The sequence below is a fragment of the Anopheles bellator genome, chromosome 1 (genome assembly GCF_943735745.2).
Source record: "Anopheles bellator chromosome 1, idAnoBellAS_SP24_06.2, whole genome shotgun sequence".
NCBI lineage: Eukaryota > Metazoa > Arthropoda > Insecta > Diptera > Culicidae > Anopheles > Anopheles bellator.
Genome location: NC_071285.1, coordinates 40,528,639 through 40,547,378, shown reverse-complemented (window position 1 = coordinate 40,547,378; position 18,740 = coordinate 40,528,639). Strand labels below are relative to the sequence as shown.

The window sequence follows — 18,740 nt, the reverse complement described above, 5'->3', positions numbered from 1 at the left end:
TTGTAAATTGTACATTCATTCCCCAGGCGAATTAAGATCAAATATATGCTAATGCGCCGCAACATAAGCGACGACTTGAATAAGAACCCACTACTTTATTTCTCTGCAGTGCTGAGTTATTCGTAAAATACATATTTGACCGTTGAGACACGATGAATAAGTATGTTGTAAGCTGCGCCGCGTATTGAAACTTTTGTTTACGAAGGGACACAAAAGAGTATTATAAACAGTCAACAATGAATAGATACGGGATGCTAGTACAGACTTTATATCTTCTCGTAACATACCATCCTTCAGCAAACTTCCTTCTTCATTTCATCATTCTACTTTAAGTCCTGGTGACTGTTTTCATAAGTGCCGCACTGGGTTTCATATGAGCGGCGAACTGGTAAGCGACGTGAGCGAGTTGAGCGACGTGTTTTGTGGCACCGGCGACTTTTTATCCATCTCATCAAACTCGTCTGTTTGGTTGATCTTCAGATCATACAATACGGCGCTTAACTTGTTCCACTCGTCCATGCGTGGATTGGCCAGATTTTCGGCCACATCGTACACGTAAATGCGACCATTTTCATCACCAACCGTCACATGCAACCCAGACGGCGTCCAGGAAACCCGGTTCAGTGCCGGTTGTCCTTCAACGGTCACTGACGCCGTCGGTACCTCCGTATCTTGGTTAAGATTCCACAAGTCGAGCCGTCCGCCTCCATCCACACCAGCGAACAGAGCTGGATGGGTCGGTGACCATGCCACATCCATCACATAGTGCGAATTGTCCTCGAATGAATACAACGGTCGGTTGTCCTTGAGGCTCCACAGTTTGATCGTCCAATCAATGGAAGAGGTAAGGAAGAGATGTCCGAAATCGGGTGAGGACTGGTTGTGGTGCGCCGAAATGCCAGTCACCGGCCCCAGGTGCTTCTCGTAGGTTTCCCCAATGCCGGACCGATTGCCATGACGACTGGCCGAGTACACGTACCCATCTTCGCTGCCCAGTACGAAATTGTTCACCTCGTTATGAGGGAAGGCCATGCACGTGACCGAAATCGCCTTTGACTGGCGGTGTTGCAGCTCCAACACATCCTGTGGCTGAGAGAGCATGTCAAGACTCCACGAGCAAAGCTTGCCGTCTGAGCTTATCGAGATGACGTTATGGGCATTCTGCGTACCAACCATCGAGAGGCAATAAACGGGTTGCTGGAATAAAACAACGATAAAACATTTCGCATTGAAACCCGGCCAACGGTTTCGCGACTATGGCGACCGGATGCACCACTTACCGTATGAGCGCTAGCGCTGAGTGGTGTGCGTTGAATTGGTGTTCGCTTTTGTACCCGATTGTCCCACAGTACGATCTGTCCGGAGTAGGTTCCACCGAGGATTAGATTCGGGTGAAACTTCGCGAAGCAGGTCGATATGACGGCACTCTGACAGTGGAACACCTCCTCGGGCGTTTGTTTCTTGAACTTTGTGTTCCACACAATTACCACGCCGTCCGGTTCGTTCGGACACTCCTCGTTGCTGTGGTACGAGGCAACCATTAACTCTGGATAGTATGTGGACCAGTCGAACGACGTAACGCATCGGTTCTTCGACCAGCGATCGCAGTAGAAAGAACGATTGAGTGACAGACGAGCCTGGGTTTTTTCATCGCTAAAAAGACATCAATGGAGACACCATTTAACGTCTCAACCCATCTAGACATTTTTAAATATTACGGTACAAGTTTGGAACGAGGATAACTTACCCCATATCATCTTCATCACTGCCGCCAATGTAGTCGGTGTAAATGTCGACCTTCTCGGACAGTGCACGCTCCATAACTTTTCCTGCGCGCAGTATAAATCGTTGAAAATCTTCCGACAGAATAATCATTTGCTTCTGCTCGGCGGACAGCTCCTTCACTGTGGGTGCGGACGGTAAACAGAGAAATTGGTATAAAGAGGGCCGTTTTGAAGCGAAACGCACTCTTTTTACTTACCTTCCTTTAGATCGTCCTTCTTCTGCTCTTGGGGTGTTATTGCCGGGGCCACTTCCTTCACCGTCGGTAAGCCATGCGGCAGAATGCCGGGGGGCAGCTTCGAATGAAATCCGTGGTCGATGTGAGTCAAAGAGTTTTCCTCATCGTCACCTTGACCGTCGCCATAAGTAAGCACTGTATAAGTAAAATTGTTTCTAATTTTCCGAATTCTATTTCTTTATTTAATTCCTTCACTCTTTTACTTGAATTCCGGTTTCTGCTCAATGTAGTCATTGAACATACGGTCGAGCAAATAACTACAACTCCTACATTGAAAGAGCATCGTATATGGTAACAAGGAAAAAGTAAAATGCCATCTGTGGTTGTATTTCTCCACCCATTGTTTCTCACCAAATAGAGTTATAGAGTTTCGAAGTATTAGTCACCGAGAGCAAGCGTACATTTCTAAACCTATTTATTACACTACACAATGTACTACGATCGAATTTCAATCAGTGATCGTTACTTAAGTCAGAGATCAATGTCCTAATAACGTCACTCCAATGATCCGTGGGCTTATGTTATATGTTAGTAATCTACCAAAGGCAATATTTGCCAAGGCCTTGTGACAGAGTCAGGTAACTATCGTTGGTGGAAGATAAAAGAAACTATTGTTGGAAGCAAAATAGAGCTACAATTAGGAAACAAAAAGAGTAGAGAGAGAGAAAGTTCAACACCCAGAGTTACCCAGAGAAGTTCTACAAATATTTGTGCACTAGTTGATCGTTCATACGATCGCTTTAGGTAGAAAAGCTTCGAGAAGCTCAACAAACCTGTGTGCACTGAATGATCGTTCTTCCGATCGACTTAGGAAGGTAACTTCACCTTGGCAATTGCAAACACACATTTCTAAACTAGACTCATGCAAAATAATAAAAATTATACATACAGCGTTTGTGTGCACTTCAAAACGATCTGTTCGCCTGACACGCTCTACACGAATAATAAATGCATGTAGTGTGTGCGAAGAAAGAGTACCGAGTAAAGTAATATGAGAAAATCTATTAACACAAACATATTGACAAATAATAATAATGATACCAAACGATAAAAGAGCAAACTTGCGATAAAAAAGGGTTTGTTGCAGCAAAACCTACCTGTAATCTCATCCTCCCATTCTAAACCGGGATTAAGATTGTATTCATCTTGAAATGGGAAGAAAATTTAGCTTTAACTTTTTTGTATTTGTTCGCAACGCAAACATCTTTTCAAATTTAGGTGGAACAGCATATTTTAAATGCCCTTAAAAAGAAATAGATTTTTTTTTCTAGATTGTAAGTGTATAGTGTATATTATAACAAACTATAGTAATTCAAAAGAATGTTTTAATCAAACAAAAAAATATGAAAATTACTAAATGGGTGGAGAAACTAAAGGCACGTATGGGGATTGTCGCTTGCACGCGTTCTCTGAGAACTCTTCACTTGAGAACGTGATAGAGCAAAGTACCCAACAGCTTGGCGTGAATGTGAAATCAGTAGAGAAAGAAATTAATGTATGAAATTAACTTTTCGTCTGTAATAACGGGCGAACCCCAAAATAATGAGAAAACAATGTAGTACATAGCTCGGAACAAAAGAGTGAAAGAAAACAAATAGGAACAAAGATTGACAACAAAACAAGACATAAAAAGTTCGCACGAGTGAAACACGATTTTGATAGAGATATAGCCAAAGAATCTATCTTTACTTCATCATACGGGGGCGCATCAAACATAAACGGAAACTACAATTGAAACGCAAAAACAGTAATTGAGCAGAGCATCTCTGTATCGTTCTCGAAAGATTGATTGCACATCAAAGATAGTTTGATAATAATTTATTTGGTTCTTAATTCGCTGCAATCCTGTTAGAACGGAAGTTAAACAAAGGTCTCAGCGGAGGATCTATCCATAATTCAAAAATGGAATGATATTAAATGTTGATCCAACGTTTCCATTCATTTTTGTAACGCCCGCGTATATAAAGTATTGATTCACTCGTAGACTCTATGGTCAAAACGGCGTACTCACCGTAGTAATCGGTGGCATGAGCTGAAGTAGTCCCGAACAGGAAACGATGGTCAGCGAAGGGTCACCGAACGGAATTATGAAAAATATAGAAAAAAATCGTATTAGTGGTCTTCGGAAGTACTTACAATAAATGTTGACATTAATAAAATGATAAAACAGCAATCTTTACAAGATAAAAGAAATCATAAAAACAACGATCAACAGAATAAAGTGATTACGTAAACACGGAAGATAGCGCAAAGCAGTAGCTGACTAAAAGTTTCCAGCATCGTATCATATTCGTTTTATATCAATTCAGAAACAATATGTTCACTTTATTCTGCCATTTAGTTTACCTTTGCGCGGTCTCCACCAATCCTCCATATATCCTGACAGAGGTGAGGAATGGCAAGAAAAAACTAAATATATTTGTTATACTATTACAATACATTTGTTTCTAACGAGAATACAAGAAATAGATTAGAGATATTCAGTTCTGTTGAATATTTATTGTGGAGCGACAACAGTTGCAGATGCTGCAATAACTGGATTTAATAAAAACCAAGAAAAACTCAATCCGACTCGGCAATAACAATGGCAAATATATAATCGTGAACAGATCTATTTGTAGCGATCGCCACGTAACATCCAGGGGAAAAAAACTTTGATCATACTACTGCAAAACGAATAAAACTTACCGTCACGCTCATGACCGCCGGTACTGTTCGTTTGTGTCTGCTTAGTGTAAACAACCGTCTCTTTCGGCGGAATGTTGGTAGCTTGCACGGACACCAGGCTCAGATTGACCGCCTTCTTTCTACAACTGAAATGATAATTTAGCTGGTCGGTGAGAAGTTTCAATCTATCGCCTTTCGTGTGCATACTTCTGTCCGTCCGTGCTGGGTTGCAGACTAGTATCGGGAGTGAGTGTTGCAGAATGGTCCGATGTGGCGGAATTCACCGATGACAATGATGAAAGAACTTCCGATACCGGGGCAACACCAAGTGACGAGAGCATTTCATCCAAATCTCTGTAAACGAGTAAACCAGAAAGACTGAATGGAACCGAAACCCCACTTTGTGTCCCAATCTAAGCGGACGTACTTTCTAGGGTTAGCTTCGGTGGTGCCCATTTTTCCCGTTGCTTCCTCTAAGTCTTTCTGTTCCTTTTCCTTCCGCCGCCGATCTTTCTCCTCTCGGAGCGCCTGCAGTTTGGCCTTTTTACGCTCTAGCTCTGCTTTGCGATCCATATTTGAACGTTTCTATAAATCCTCGCAACAATTCACTAGCAAACACTGAAAAAATTACTACCCAATAGAAAGAATTGTGTCTGACGTAGTGAGTAAACAAGAAACTGCGTAGCCACGGGAAATTTGTAAAACTATGAAGCGTGGTACTCGAAAAGAGTGCACGAATTGCGCTGCTCGAAACCTGCGCTCCGTAGTTGCCTGTCGGCTGAGCACAGTCCTCTCTGGAGGCAGGTCTTGAATTTTGAATCTTTAAATCTTTAAATTGCTTGAAATGGAACAAATCCAAAAATCTTTTTCGACCAATAATGCATAAACTGGAGTTGGGCATTTTTTTTTATCAATTGTGTGTCGTTGGGAAGCACCAAAGGATTTATTTCGTTTGTACCGTCATTCTTTGTTTTTACCAACAGGTGTTTGTTTATGTTCGTGTCAGAGTTATGTAAATTTATGCTAATGCGTCGCAGCATAAGCATAAGCAATGTGCGGCTTTAACGTTCGATTGAATGTATACTTCCTCGTAGTTGCTGTGCTAGCAGGCTGTGCCTCTCAGGTGGTAGATCGTCCCAATGTTTTGTTGATCATTTTAGACGACTTCCGGCCGGCGATCAAGGGGTACGGAGACGAAAACGCCGTAACGCCCAACATCGATAGGCTCGTGAGAGGAGGGTATCGTTTTGAAAATGTTTTTGCGCAGGTAATAAAGTATTCAACTTTCAGCATTTGAATCTGTACATCTTATGTGTATTTTTATTTTAGCAAGCACTTTGTGCGCCGAGTCGGAACTCGATGCTTACCGGAAGGCGTCCCGATACGGTGCGCTTGTACGATTTCTACAGCTACTGGCGCGAGTTCTCTGGTAACTTCACCACGCTGCCGCAGTATTTTAAGCAGCACGGTTATCGAACCCATTCCGTGGGCAAAGTTTTCCATCCTGGCGTTTCGTCGAACTTTACCGACGACTACCCGTTGAGCTGGTCCGAACCGACGTACCATCCGCCGACGGAACAATTTACCAACTCTCCCGTTTGCATCGATCCGATTGATGGACAGTTACGCAGGAATCTTCTATGTGCGGTGGTTCCGGAGATGCAACCACTTCACACACTACCAGACATGGAGAGCACGGAGGAAGCAAAACGTTTTCTAAGAGACTACGGCAATGGGCCGTATTTCCTTGCCGTCGGTTACCATAAACCTCACATCCCGTTCCGCATTCCGGTGAAGTACCTCAACCTCCACCCACAGTCCAAATTTTCGTCCGTCGGTTCATGGGATCGACCGTGGGGATTACCAGCGGTAGCTTGGGCTCCCTTTTTAGACGTACGAGAACGAGATGACGCCCATATCCTGAACATATCCTTTCCTTACGGGCGTATTCCGGAAGATTTTCAACAACGCATCAGGCAACATTATTACGCCGCGGTGACTTATGTAGACGAACTGATTGGAGAGCTGCTGGCCGAGGTGGATCTGGCTCGTACGATCGTAATGCTCACCTCCGATCACGGGTGGTCACTCGGTGAGCACGGAGAGTGGGCAAAGTACAGCAATTACGATGTGGCTGTGCGAGTTCCGCTCGTTATCAGCACTCCAACGATGAACGCTCCGGGCAGTGGTTCCGAAGAAGTTAAAATTGAGAACGTCGTGGAGTTGCTGGACATTTTTCCAACTGTCGTCGATCTTGCTGGACTTCCGCCGATACCAGCTTGCCATGAAAAGCGACCTCGCAAAGCGTTAAGCTGTGTGGAAGGGAAATCCTTAGTGCCGTTGCTGTTGGCCAATGGTACCGCCAACGAGGACAGTAGTCCGGAGCAGTGGATTGCCTACAGTCAGTATCCACGGCCGGAACCGTACCCAAGCATCGTACCGAGTAGTGACGATCCAAAGCTTCGTTTCATTCGAATCATGGGCTACAGTCTGCGCACGGAACGGTTCCGATACACGGCGTGGATTTCGTTCAATCCGAAAACTTTCAAACGAGGTGGGTGCCGTCTGCTTTAAAGAGTCAGTTTCTTCAACAAGGTGTTCATAATACGAATTCTTCTTCTTTTCTTATAGATTGGAGTACGGTGCATGGCGAAGAGCTGTACGACCACCAGATCGATGCGAATGAGAACTTAAACCTTGCTGACAGACCACAGCTCGACCAAATTAAAAATTACTTGAAACGAACACTGCGAGCAAAGTTTCCGTAAGCTGTCTACCTGAATGTGGAAGCAAGGGCTAAAACGCGAGCTACAAGGGTACTGGGTTTTATTACATAAATATACAAATTTATTCATAAATTTCCGGCCTCCAGTAGAGTGGGAACTTGTCGACTATACACAGCAAATCCTGCGCCTCCCTTGATACGTTCAATAGTGACAGATTACGGCTTCAGAGTGAGAGAGCCAAAAAAACCTTTATCACTTGCTTACGAAAAGGTGCTCGTCGTGATTTTACTGTTGCCTTGTTTTCTGGAAACGACAATGCCTTTCTGTTCATGTCCTTTCAATGCGTATGATCGCATACCATCGTGCTGCGGAAGGTGATAAAAGTGCCTCGAAAATATATATACCTTGAAAGCGTGCCAACGAAACTCAGGGAAAAGGCGGGCGGGTTGATTATTAACGGGCGACTATAAATATCCTTTTCCTTTCGTTCGCAAATAAACTATTCCCGATCCCATCTCGTTATTATTCACTGCCATAAACAAGCGGCCGTTGTTCATCGATGAACCTAAACATCCTCGCTTTCGTTTGGAAATGATCACAAAAAGAAAGTTGCGCTATTGCTTTTAGTTTAGTTAGGTGGTTGAACATACTTCAGCACCAATCCTATCCGGCACCTCTCGGCGACGAGTGCCTTTGCTTCGGGCGATCAACTGAACGAAGAAATACCGTAACAAGTGGAAAAGCAAGGGCCATCGATACTCGAGCTTATGCAAACTTTATCCTCGGCTTATGAAAACCTGCTCCTTACATGCTCACAATTCAACAGTTTCTCTACGTATTGGCTAATTTGTTTATATGTATATAAAATCCATCTTCCAGCGTCTCCCGGGAGGCTACAAAAGATGCACACCGGAAGCTAAACATGATTCGATAGCTGCGCTGATAGGGAGAAGAACCAAAGAAGGACCAATGGGTTGGGCCCCTTAGTTAAACAGCACGCTATTGGGATCTTCATTGTCCATTTGTTTCACGTGCCTGAGGACATCCTTTTTCGTGATCACACCAAGTAATCGACTGAAAAAAGGGTAACGAGAAAGAGAAATCCATATAATAAAGCAATCAGTGTCACAACTCCGGGGCCACATCATTACCCATTGTGGGTGACCAGTGTTTGCCGCAGCCCGAGCTTGCGGAACATATCCACGACCGTTTCCATTGGCGTTTGGTCGGTGACGGTGATCGGAGCCATGTCGAGAATTTTCTTCAGCTTCAACGGCGAAGGTCCCAAATTCTGGACCGGTTGCGCAGAGGTAAATATTACTAGCGACTGACCAGTGATACCGTCGATAATCCGCCTCGCATTTGCTGTGGTGAAGAGACAGAAACGGTCAACTCAGCCGCAGGTACCGAATCGTGCTGGTTCAGAATTGTTGATGCTCACCTAAAGCTAGATTAAGATCCCTCCTTGGCACGAACCCAACCAAATATTGGTTCTCCTTAGACACAACCACCGGGTAGCCGTTGTGTTCAGTCTCTTTGAGTAGGGTCTCGATGTCATCCACCGTCATCGAGTCCTGAGTTATTACTGCCAGCGTTTCATTACGCCTATGAAAGACGGATAGGAAGACCATTAACAAAGTATACTAAAGATGTCAACCAGCTTCTGGCATCGTCTCTTACTTTGGCTGCATCACATCCGCTGCTAATGTTGTGTGCTGGAACTCATCCTTGCTATCTAAGAACGGATACCCGTTTAACGCTATGTGTGCATCGTAAATACCCTAATGCCGGTGAAAGATTACCATTAGTCAATCCATCTGACTCCAAAACTTCACGACCGTAATTACCTGTCGCCCGAGCGCATCACCAACCCACTTCGATGCCATGGCCGCCGCCATCAGCGGAACAATGTATCGGACACCTCCGGTTAGTTCGAACATGATGACCACCAGGGACACTGTCGAATGATCATATCAATAAAGTAAACAATTGAGTAATTCATATTCATGTCACACGCCGTCATCTTCCGCTGACCTGTCATTCTGGTGACCCCTCCGAGGACGGCAGCAGCACCAACCATCGCGTACAGACCCGGCGTTATGCAATCGTCCCCGGTAGAGCATTCACCGGAGAAAATCCAAATCTTCGGATAATTGTACGCCAGTTGCTCCATCGCTATGGAAAGGGAGAAATCACAATAAATCTTTTAGCCGACCTCTCCTCGATCTTTTCTAGAACTTACCAATGCCAACCACGCGTCCAGTGATGGCACCGAGAGCTAGCGAAGGAATGAACAATCCGCATGGTACTTTCATGCCGAACGTGAAGATCGTCATGATCAGCTTCATCGCGAGAGCCAATATTAGCAACCAAACGGCCTTGTATACACCTGGACCAGCAGCCGCAATCTCGATCGCGGAATTGACGTCAGTGAAATTACGGTTGTAGTCGCTACGGGTCATAGAAAAACATAGATTTCTGAAATCATACAACATTCGATCTTCTTAGGCGACTGCTCACCACAACGGATCCTGGTTGGAGATGCCACACTGGCTGAATAGTAGAAAGATGAGTTCGCTTGTGTTCATTCGCGTATACGGATTGGGATACGCAATGACGGCCGTAATGAATGTGACAAGCAGCACCTCGGCCACGGGATGTTGACCCAGCTTGCTGTACTTGCGGAACCGACACCACCAAAGGTTTGCCTTGATAAATACCGTAGCGATGACACCCTTTGGGGACAAAGGAAACCACGTTTAACCACTTTCGATAGCCGATCGATACCGCTTTCGCGCATAACTTACGCCGATGATGCCCAGCCCAATGAAGGGAACGAGTTCGAAAAAGATCCACGGTTTGTTGTATTCGACATAGAACAGTACCGAATGTTCGTTACCAAACGGGTTGATCGAGCGAAGGATGAAGGCGGCAATCAGCGCACAGAAGAACGATCGCCAGAGAGTTTTGAGCGGAAAGTAGTACGAAACCTCCTCTAGACTGAAGAGCACACCGCCAATTGGGGCACCGAAAGCCACCGAAACACCGGCGGCCGCCGCTGCTGAAAGAATTTCCCTCTTTTTCGCCTCATTGCGACCGTATTTTGGGAAAAGGTACGACAGGATGTTGCCGATACAGCTGGCAATGTGTACCATCGGGCCCTCCTTACCGAGGCTGAGTCCAGCCGATACTGACAGCATAATACCGACGGACTTAATGATCAGAGTCCACTTGCCGAGATAGCTGCGGATGATGAACCCGGACAGAATGGTTTTGATCTCGGGAATACCGGATCCGCAGGCGTACGGTGCAAACTGGCGCACGAGCGAGGCGGCCAGCAGCGCGAACAGCATCGCCCACATGATGTAGAACAAGTATGAGATGACGTACGCCCCGAACCCTTCCCGAGAGGAGGTGAAGATCTCGGACCAGGCGTACCATTGCGAACAGTTCCCACTATCGAAGGACGTTTCGTTCGACGACCAACAGCACTGTTCGCGGTTTAGCCAGAACGCTTGCGGACAGATACCGAACTTCAGGTCCGTCATCCAGCTCGCACCGATATCGATCACACCGGCCACACAGCCAGTGAACAGACCGACCAGCAACACGCACACCCACCCGGACCACGCATCATGAGCACCCTGAAATGGAAAGCGCACCGTTTGTAATTGGTTTCAATCGGGAAAAACTCCTCGCTTCACAGCGGTACCTTTAAGAGATCGAGGAACGAATCCTGACGCTTCTTCATGATATAACGATGCCGCATGCGATCGCGGGCAATATCCCGCTGCCAGTCGATCGTGTGAAAGTCTTCATACTGTCCGATTCCGGGAATATCGTCGCTGGTGTCCGTCATTCCGGCGAAAGAGATACCTTTTTACGAAAGAGTGTTACAAAAAAAGGAAGTTAACAAATCAAATGATAAGCTTCGGCATCAACACACACAACACATAGCATGCAACCCAGACACACCCAGAACGAATTTTCTATTCCTTATGATTCCCGTTCCAAAAAATCTGTTTGGCTGGAGTCCCAAGAAGTTGTTAGCGATTTAGTTTGGGATTAGTGTTCTCCGAGGAGGTGTTAATGGGGTGTACAATTTTGTTGACCAAAAACCAGCATCGATAAACCGTCGACAAGGGAACGCCACACACAAATCGGGGCCAGATCAGTAGTTTAAATTCCACCAAAGGAAAGGATGTCAAAGGGCACGAGTTGGCAACCAAATAGTGAAGATCAGCTACATTACCTTCTGCTTTACCGGAAAATGAGACGGTTAAAGGATCTGTGCGTGATTGATAAACGTACGTTAATGGTTACAATTTCAATAATACGATACGATAGTTTAAGTGAGATAGTTCAATTGTAATTAAGTGTGACAAGATATCAGCTTCCTTCGACTCCGCACACGAGCTATGAACAAAAGTTTAAATCAACACAAGCGCCAATAGCAGTTATTTCCCATCGCTTTTCTATGATTTTAGTTAGTTGTTACTACCAAAACTGTACTTAAGTTTATCGCATTGTCGCTAAACATTGTGAATTCATTTTGCAACAAAAGAAAAAGAGTAAAATTGCGTCTACCAAGCAACACAACTTTGGCACGGGGAAGCAAAATTAATGGGAAGTTATCGGGGTAAATGCTACTTAGGGAACCCTAATCAACGGGAGCATTGTGTTAAGATTCTCAGACAAACAGATGTTCCGTTCTTCAACACAACGTTGCGTATTGTAACCTCCGGTAAGCGGATGCAAAAGAAAACACTTTTCACACACGATTCGGCAATGGGCACAGGATAACAGCTGTTTGCCGGAACTACACCGATTAAATGTGCTCGTTCTGAGATGCTGCGAATCGAATTGCAGCGCCGATGAAAACTATTGCCAAAACTTTGGTGAACCAGAAAAGAAAATAAAAACGAGAAAGCCGAACAGATCCTTCGGGTGGGGCGCAAAAAGGGGGTTTACCTTCGTGATCGGAGTGATGAAAATCGCGCCCGAAGCGATTATGCGTGGGCGATATTCCCTCGTGTCCTGCGCTACCACCTGCTCCGGTGTTACCGCGCCCATTACCACTTCCTTCACTGCCGCTGCCTCCGCCACCTATCGAGTGTGTTGCGCTGCTCACACCACCGACACCATCCTGGCGGGTACCGGGACCGTTTGAGCTCGTGTGGTACGGATAATTGGGATTTGTGACGCCGCCGTTGCCGGGCGTAATGTCGATCATATTGTCCTCGTCTGCCTCGCCGGCGGGGTACACCGGTGCCGGCCCAAGTGGTTCCGGATGTGTGAGCGAAGTGGTATTTACGCCGCTCCGCGTCGATCCGTGTGTGGTGTTGGCTGCCGCTGTCTGAGGAAGTAAGATTTGCAAACCCAGGACCATTTCAGAAAAAAACAACGCAAAACGGAAACACTCCATCAATTGATTTGTGTCAGGCGGAGAAAACCGAAGATAGTTAATTGCGCGACCTCACACGGGTCTTGGCCCGATATTAATTTCTAATTATGGAAAGGTGGTCGATTGCGAAATGGAGACCGCATTTTGCAGGATGTACATTTTCTCCGACGACGATGTCGTAATATGCTGAGCTGCATTCCCCAAAAACTGCACTCTTCGGCTGTCCTTGCAACAGCTGAGTTTGTAGCCCCAAGTGGCACTTACACGGTGGCTAGCGGGCTCAGTGGTGGCTGACGCCTTTTTGTGGGAAGTGTTTTATGTCACTGCAGCAGGTTTCCAAGGCCTCGCGGTGCGACTCGTAAAGGAAAACAGCAACTGAACTTTAAAGAAGGCCCGAAGGCTGTTCCCGCTGACAGGCAATCGAAATGACCCCACACAGCTGGCTGGGTGAACTGAATTTGCTACACTTGCCGTGCCAATGTTATTGCCCACCACGCTGCTCTCCGCGGACAGATAAAAATCAATAGATCCTGCGAATGCGCATGTTCACGGTGCGGGGGACGAAGCACACAGCAGCGTGTGCTAAACTATACACACCCGATTTGGCCAGAGTGTCGTCCAAAAGTGTCAGTACCTTAATGGAATATCATACTGTTTGACTTCAACGTAAGTTTTATGTTCAAGGTAAGAGTATTCCCAATGTTAAATTTTCTGCAGATGTAATTTTCAACCACGTCCAGATGTGACATCTCCAATGACGAATGGAAGTGATCTTTCGCAACTCAGTGTACTGTTTGCCGTTTAGTTCTCTCGCCAGAGCAATAGAGTGTTGCAATTGTGAGACTCGTAATTGCAAAAATGAAAGATAGAACGAGAGAGTGATGTGCATCAAAATATAGCTATAACTATAATGAAGTGCACATGTTTATGAGCAAGCTTGTCAGGTCAAGATTTTAAGGACTCCCCTTTTCCGGGATTTTGTGTGGGATGTTTGATAGCATATTGAAGCAGGCCTACAACCTTTCGCAAATAGCAAGCTGATTAGTAGAAGCTTTTCCAATTAATTTGTTTAAGTAAATTCCTAACAAGCATTACCCTACACTAGCTTATCTATAGATTAGTGACTAGCAACCGCTAACGGTATAACCGAAAATAAATATATCTTTCCTACTCATATTAATACCCAACATATCTAATCTATCGACTAATAACTGGTGGTACCGGTAGCAACAGAATAAAGAATGAAAAAATAAATTTTAAGTTTACAACCAGTTATTTTTTTGCTCGTAAATAAATGCATTTTATGCTATGTAAGCTTAGTTTTATCACTGCAACAGTCGCTATTATCCAAGCAAATATCGCCGTCGTGCGTTGTTTGTAGCGGCTTATATACCAGCGAAGGATCGTCAAATCTGTTTTGTGACGCTTTCTGATAAGCGACCTTGTAGGGTTGCTGGCTCATCACGTAGGGCGTTATTTACGGCGCAAGATAACTCGCTGACAACAGCCCCAAGTAAGTGAAACATCTTAACTATCGCCCGTTCTGGGTCAGTTCAATTTATGAAAGAAATGTTTTGTGTTCCGCGTATGATTCAGTTGGCAAGATGTTATGAAATTAGTACGATGTTATGGAACGCACCCAGTAGTAGTAATTACCATTTATTTCAAGAAGCTCATATTTTCTTGGTTTAAGTACATTTGCAGCATTTTTCATTTTCTGTTTAAGAACCTTTTTGCGGAAACAGTGAAAAAACCCCGTAGCAGGGCAAGGACTAACTCAATTCCGAGAAGATCAGATCAATCAGAAAATTGTCAACAATTTGCAAACTGTCGCCCAGCAACGGCGTAGAAAGCCGCAAAGGATGAAATCGCAGGCCACCTTATGTTGCCACAAGTAAGATGAAAAGCAGAACAAGTGAAATTATTTGTTCCCAAGCGCGACGCCGCTAATGAGCGGAGCAAAGAGTTCGTGCCTGTAGTTATCAAGCTATTCGTCGTGGATTTGTTTAACAACCTTGCCATGAAGGGAGAATACCTGGAATCCGACAAACACACGAGATCACTCCGCCGCAGAGCGGTTCGTAGTGCACTTGCCGTGAAACGGAGCCAATTGTGGGTTCCTTCGCTTACCTTACTGGTGACCGCCTGATAAGAGGTGTGATCTGCAACGCTCAGTGGATGATTGCCGTTGGCGGATGCTAGCGAAAGATTCGTCGTTCCTTTCAGGGGAAACTTTTCCATACTGTCCGGCCAGCGGAGCAGATGTTGGGCGCCTAGTGCCAGCTACGCCACGTCACAGGCACATGAGACGCGATCGCGCACAATATTGATCGCCGCGTCGTTACTCTTCACGATTCACCACAATTAGTCGACTTAGTTTGGCTTCACTATTCAGTTTAATTAACACGTCACCTTTGGGCTTTCTCGTGCACCGAAGGAAACTGTAAACATCGTAAAAAGGGTCACGAAAACGCCCCCCGGTGAACCGACCGTAGTCACACTTTCGTTACACGTTCCACGCTGGGCCGAAAAGAAGAAGAAATTTTATTGAACAATGGAGAAGATAAATCAAATCAAAGCTTAGAGTGCCATGGAAGGTGGCCACAATTGGCGTAGCGAAAACGTCATCAAACCGATGATGACTGTTTCAGGTGGGATTCCATTGGCAGCACAACACAATGAGTAATCTACGGCACAAACCACGCTCATTACTAGGTCAATGCGTATTGGCACTACATCGGCAACCAATCGGGCATTTCAGGGTTGTAGAAAGGGTTTAACCAAGCGATCGCTCCGTTCTCTCGCGCTCGCATTCCAGGATTGTCGATGTCACGCCTGAAATTCCTTCACATGAACTACGCGCCCTTCCGGAGGTTCACTTTCCGATGAATGGCGCACGCACGGCAGAAAAGAGCTCTGCAATTGCGGTTCGCGGTAGGGACAGCGAATATAGAACACGAACCTTTGTTGCTACCCCGTTATGCAAGGCAGGATGCGGGATCACCAAGTATTTTCCCGGATCCCGTTTTGCACGATCCCGTTGTCACAATTCACAATGCACGCACGGGCTCACAACACAAAACACGGACACGAAACACGGACAGCGATTCGTACACACAAAACAGTCAAAAAACGTCGACGTCAAAGTGACGTTTAGCAGCAAAAAGCAGTTTTGACAGTTTGGCCAATTTAGATAAATTTATGAATTTAAAAGGGACGTTAGGGTTTGCACATTCGAACGATTTTTTTTCTATTGTTCAACATTTCATGAATATATTCTTAAAATTGACAGCTTTTTCAAGTTCGTGTTCGCTACCATTTAAAAACTGTTTGAATAATAAAATAATTAGAGAAATTGGGTGGGAACATTTCCCAATATTTCCCCATGAATAAATTACAGAATATAGTCAAAAGTATACGTAATAATCATTGTCGAAAGTATAGTATATTGCGATGCAAATGATTTAGAAATCAAAAATAAATGAAAACCGATTATTTAAATTCTAAGAGCTTAGCAAAACATAATAGAACGTCGTTGAATTTAATTATTTGTAGTGAAAACATAACAAACAAAAATAAGTAATCCACAGCTGCAATCATACAGCATCTTTAATTAGCGAATATGCCTAACAGATCGTTTTTCTTTTGGTCACTGGCAGCGTGAATGACCTCGGAAGCGCGTTATCTGCCCGGAAGGAGGTGTAGCACACAGGAAATAGCAACTACGTCATTTGGTGTCTAAAATTGCATAACAATGAAAGAGTTTCAAGGCTATTTTCGGTACTGCGCCATTGCTCCTTCTCTATCATAACTCCAGCAGTCATAACCGCAAGACCCCTGCTACTTTTACGACTGTTTTCAATGGAAGAATTTGGGTTAACTATTCGGAATACTTGTTGCAGAAATGGATGCTTTGCGTCATCTCCAGCATATACTACTTCGGTCCTTTGGCTTTATCAAGGACTCCTCACTACGATGTATGGCCGAGCGAAAGAAGAAACACACCACCACACCGTCGCCACCTGTCCGGCTCCGATATCTGCGGTTGACGGCAGTTGATTGGCTTGGATAAATTACCTACAGACAAACAAATATCCTGTCCTTGTGCAAGGCAATAAAATTCGCGCGTTCCCAGCAGGACGTCGGAGGCCGGATAGAGTCCCGCTAGCGGTTTCCATCAATCGCTTGCTCTGTAGAATTAACGAAACCTTCGGTTACCGATGAGCCCGGCTGGATGTGTCAGGATGGCTGTCGTAGATGCGTAGGAATGCCACAGAATCCTCGTCGGTCCTATATAAAGTTGATAAAATTTTCAACATCATCAGTACCTCCACGACCAGCGAAAGGAGCAAACCATCTTTCATCAAACGAATCTTGGATATCGAATAAACGCTAGAGAGCAAGGATTTGCTGTTCGACCTTGGATACCAACTCTACGTCCTTCCGTTAACTTTTGACCTTGTGTTCCGTGAAGTCATTGTAGTACCTGGACATGAACAAAAATACAATGGCTAACGTTAGTGTTGTTTGTGTACTGTTGTTCTGCGTGTACCTCAGAGTAAGTGGTGCTTTGCCAGCCTTCGCCGATGATCGCGATTTTAATAAAGAAGTGAGTGCAACATTGCCAAACGAACCGATAGTTACAAAATTTAACCATTACTGGTACATCGTGTAACGTTGGCGTACTGCTCATTAGCACGTGTTACACACATTAAAAACATCTCGGCGCTCTTCTTCCACAGCTCTACATTCGGCAGCTTCCGGAATGGTTTCGCGATCAGCCCACGGACTTTCTTAGTGAACCGGTCGTTTTGCCCTTGCTAGCTGCGGCCTACGAGTATCGACAACCGATCAACGTTGGTCCTAGTGCGACCCACGTGAAGCGCAACTCTGAGCTTATAAACTCACTGCTGAGCTTGCCTAAGACGATGAATGATGCCGGCAAGTAAGATCGTCAACTGCGGCCGTTGCTTGCTGATGGAGAAGAATTTTAGTGAATGATGAATGATTTTAACACGCGATTCTCATGATTCCTTCGTGCTGGATGAAAACAAGCAAAGGAGCGCAATCCTGTCTCACGCATTGCTCGGTTGATTTATGGTTTTTGCAGAAAATTAAAACAGTTTTCCAAGAATTCGTCGATGCCCATTGGTGCTTGTTGCAGTAGAATATTTACAGAGTAAAAAATGTTTCATATTGATGTTATCGGTGAACTCGGTCTTGAAAATATAACCCTTTTGACTGCTTAACTACTATCGTACTATCAACTAGAAAACATGTGCGGTGTGGAAGATTACTTTTATGGCATTAGACAGCCTAACTACGGAGCACGGAATAAATAATGGTTCAGTTGAAATCTTACAGCTGTTGTTTGCGAAATATTCTTTCCCGTCGTTCAATGCTCTCAAAAAACGAACTGCGTGATCTTCCCCTTTGCGCATTTCTTTCGTCTCCATCTTCAGGCGGTCACCGAAGTAAATGAATACATTATTTTATTAACCCTTTGACGGTTTCCATCGAACAACATGCACTTACAGCTATAATCTGAATGAATCGCTACTCTTTGCCACCATTGCCACGCAGAAAGAGGTTAGAATGTCCGACACTGACAAAGGTGTAGACTCTTCTCGGCAACTTTTCGTCGTTTCTTGTTTCTTTCGGGGGGTTTAGTTATCAGATCGTAAAACAAACGAAATGATAAAAACACACACCAGGGGCGCCAGTGAAGTTAACTACACCACAAATTTGTTTACACTCCGCGTGCCGGTGAAAATTGTACCGAGAGGTGGAAAGCCAATGTGTACACCCACAACGATTTCCTTCACCGTAATGTACTCCATGGGTTGTAATGATTAAACGTGTATATGTGAGGGATACTTTATCGGGAGATGAGTAGGTTACTATCATCCTGTCATAAGATTTT

At 44.8% G+C, this 18,740-nt stretch overlaps 4 protein-coding genes across 17 annotated transcripts; 2 read left to right on the top strand and 2 right to left on the bottom strand.

Annotated features, from left to right (window-relative positions):
• Positions 1-73: 73 nt before the first annotated feature.
• On the bottom strand, positions 74-5,337 carry LOC131211838 (cytoplasmic dynein 1 intermediate chain-like). 14 transcript variants are annotated; one of them, XM_058205478.1, is made up of 10 exons: positions 5,115-5,337; positions 4,895-5,041; positions 4,709-4,833; positions 4,367-4,399; positions 4,032-4,052; positions 3,118-3,165; positions 1,982-2,155; positions 1,748-1,904; positions 1,281-1,653; positions 74-1,197 (listed from the first exon to the last, which is right to left on the bottom strand). In XM_058205478.1, the coding sequence occupies exons 1-10, from the start codon at positions 5,258-5,260 to the stop codon at positions 370-372; spliced, it is 2,052 nt and encodes a 683-aa protein (XP_058061461.1). In that variant the 5' UTR covers positions 5,261-5,337; the 3' UTR covers positions 74-369. The 14 variants fall into 14 exon arrangements, with proteins under 14 accessions (XP_058061461.1, XP_058061469.1, XP_058061486.1 ...); XM_058205486.1 differs by having other exon boundaries at positions 1,982-2,131; XM_058205503.1 differs by having other exon boundaries at positions 1,982-2,131; positions 4,367-4,429; positions 4,709-4,827.
• A 489-nt stretch (positions 5,338-5,826) lies between these two features.
• LOC131206076 (iduronate 2-sulfatase) lies at positions 5,827-7,933 on the top strand. Its single transcript, XM_058198465.1, has 3 exons — positions 5,827-5,954; positions 6,017-7,241; positions 7,319-7,933. The coding sequence occupies exons 2-3, from the start codon at positions 6,047-6,049 to the stop codon at positions 7,453-7,455; spliced, it is 1,332 nt and encodes a 443-aa protein (XP_058054448.1). The 5' UTR covers positions 5,827-5,954; positions 6,017-6,046; the 3' UTR covers positions 7,456-7,933.
• Positions 7,504-15,825, bottom strand: LOC131206075 (H(+)/Cl(-) exchange transporter 4). Its single transcript, XM_058198464.1, has 14 exons — positions 15,780-15,825; positions 14,948-15,337; positions 12,385-12,769; positions 11,666-11,701; positions 11,126-11,289; positions 10,221-11,057; positions 9,934-10,148; positions 9,656-9,864; positions 9,448-9,588; positions 9,261-9,370; positions 9,094-9,194; positions 8,855-9,018; positions 8,565-8,778; positions 7,504-8,487 (listed from the first exon to the last, which is right to left on the bottom strand). The coding sequence occupies exons 2-14, from the start codon at positions 15,056-15,058 to the stop codon at positions 8,397-8,399; spliced, it is 2,778 nt and encodes a 925-aa protein (XP_058054447.1). The 5' UTR covers positions 15,059-15,337; positions 15,780-15,825; the 3' UTR covers positions 7,504-8,396.
• Positions 15,826-17,153: 1,328 nt separating this feature from the next.
• LOC131216492 (pigment-dispersing hormone A peptides) lies at positions 17,154-18,172 on the top strand. Its single transcript, XM_058211001.1, has 2 exons — positions 17,154-17,426; positions 17,560-18,172. Exons 1-2 carry the CDS (start codon positions 17,310-17,312, stop codon positions 17,764-17,766), a joined length of 324 nt encoding a protein of 107 aa, XP_058066984.1. The 5' UTR covers positions 17,154-17,309; the 3' UTR covers positions 17,767-18,172.
• Positions 18,173-18,740: the final 568 nt, after the last annotated feature.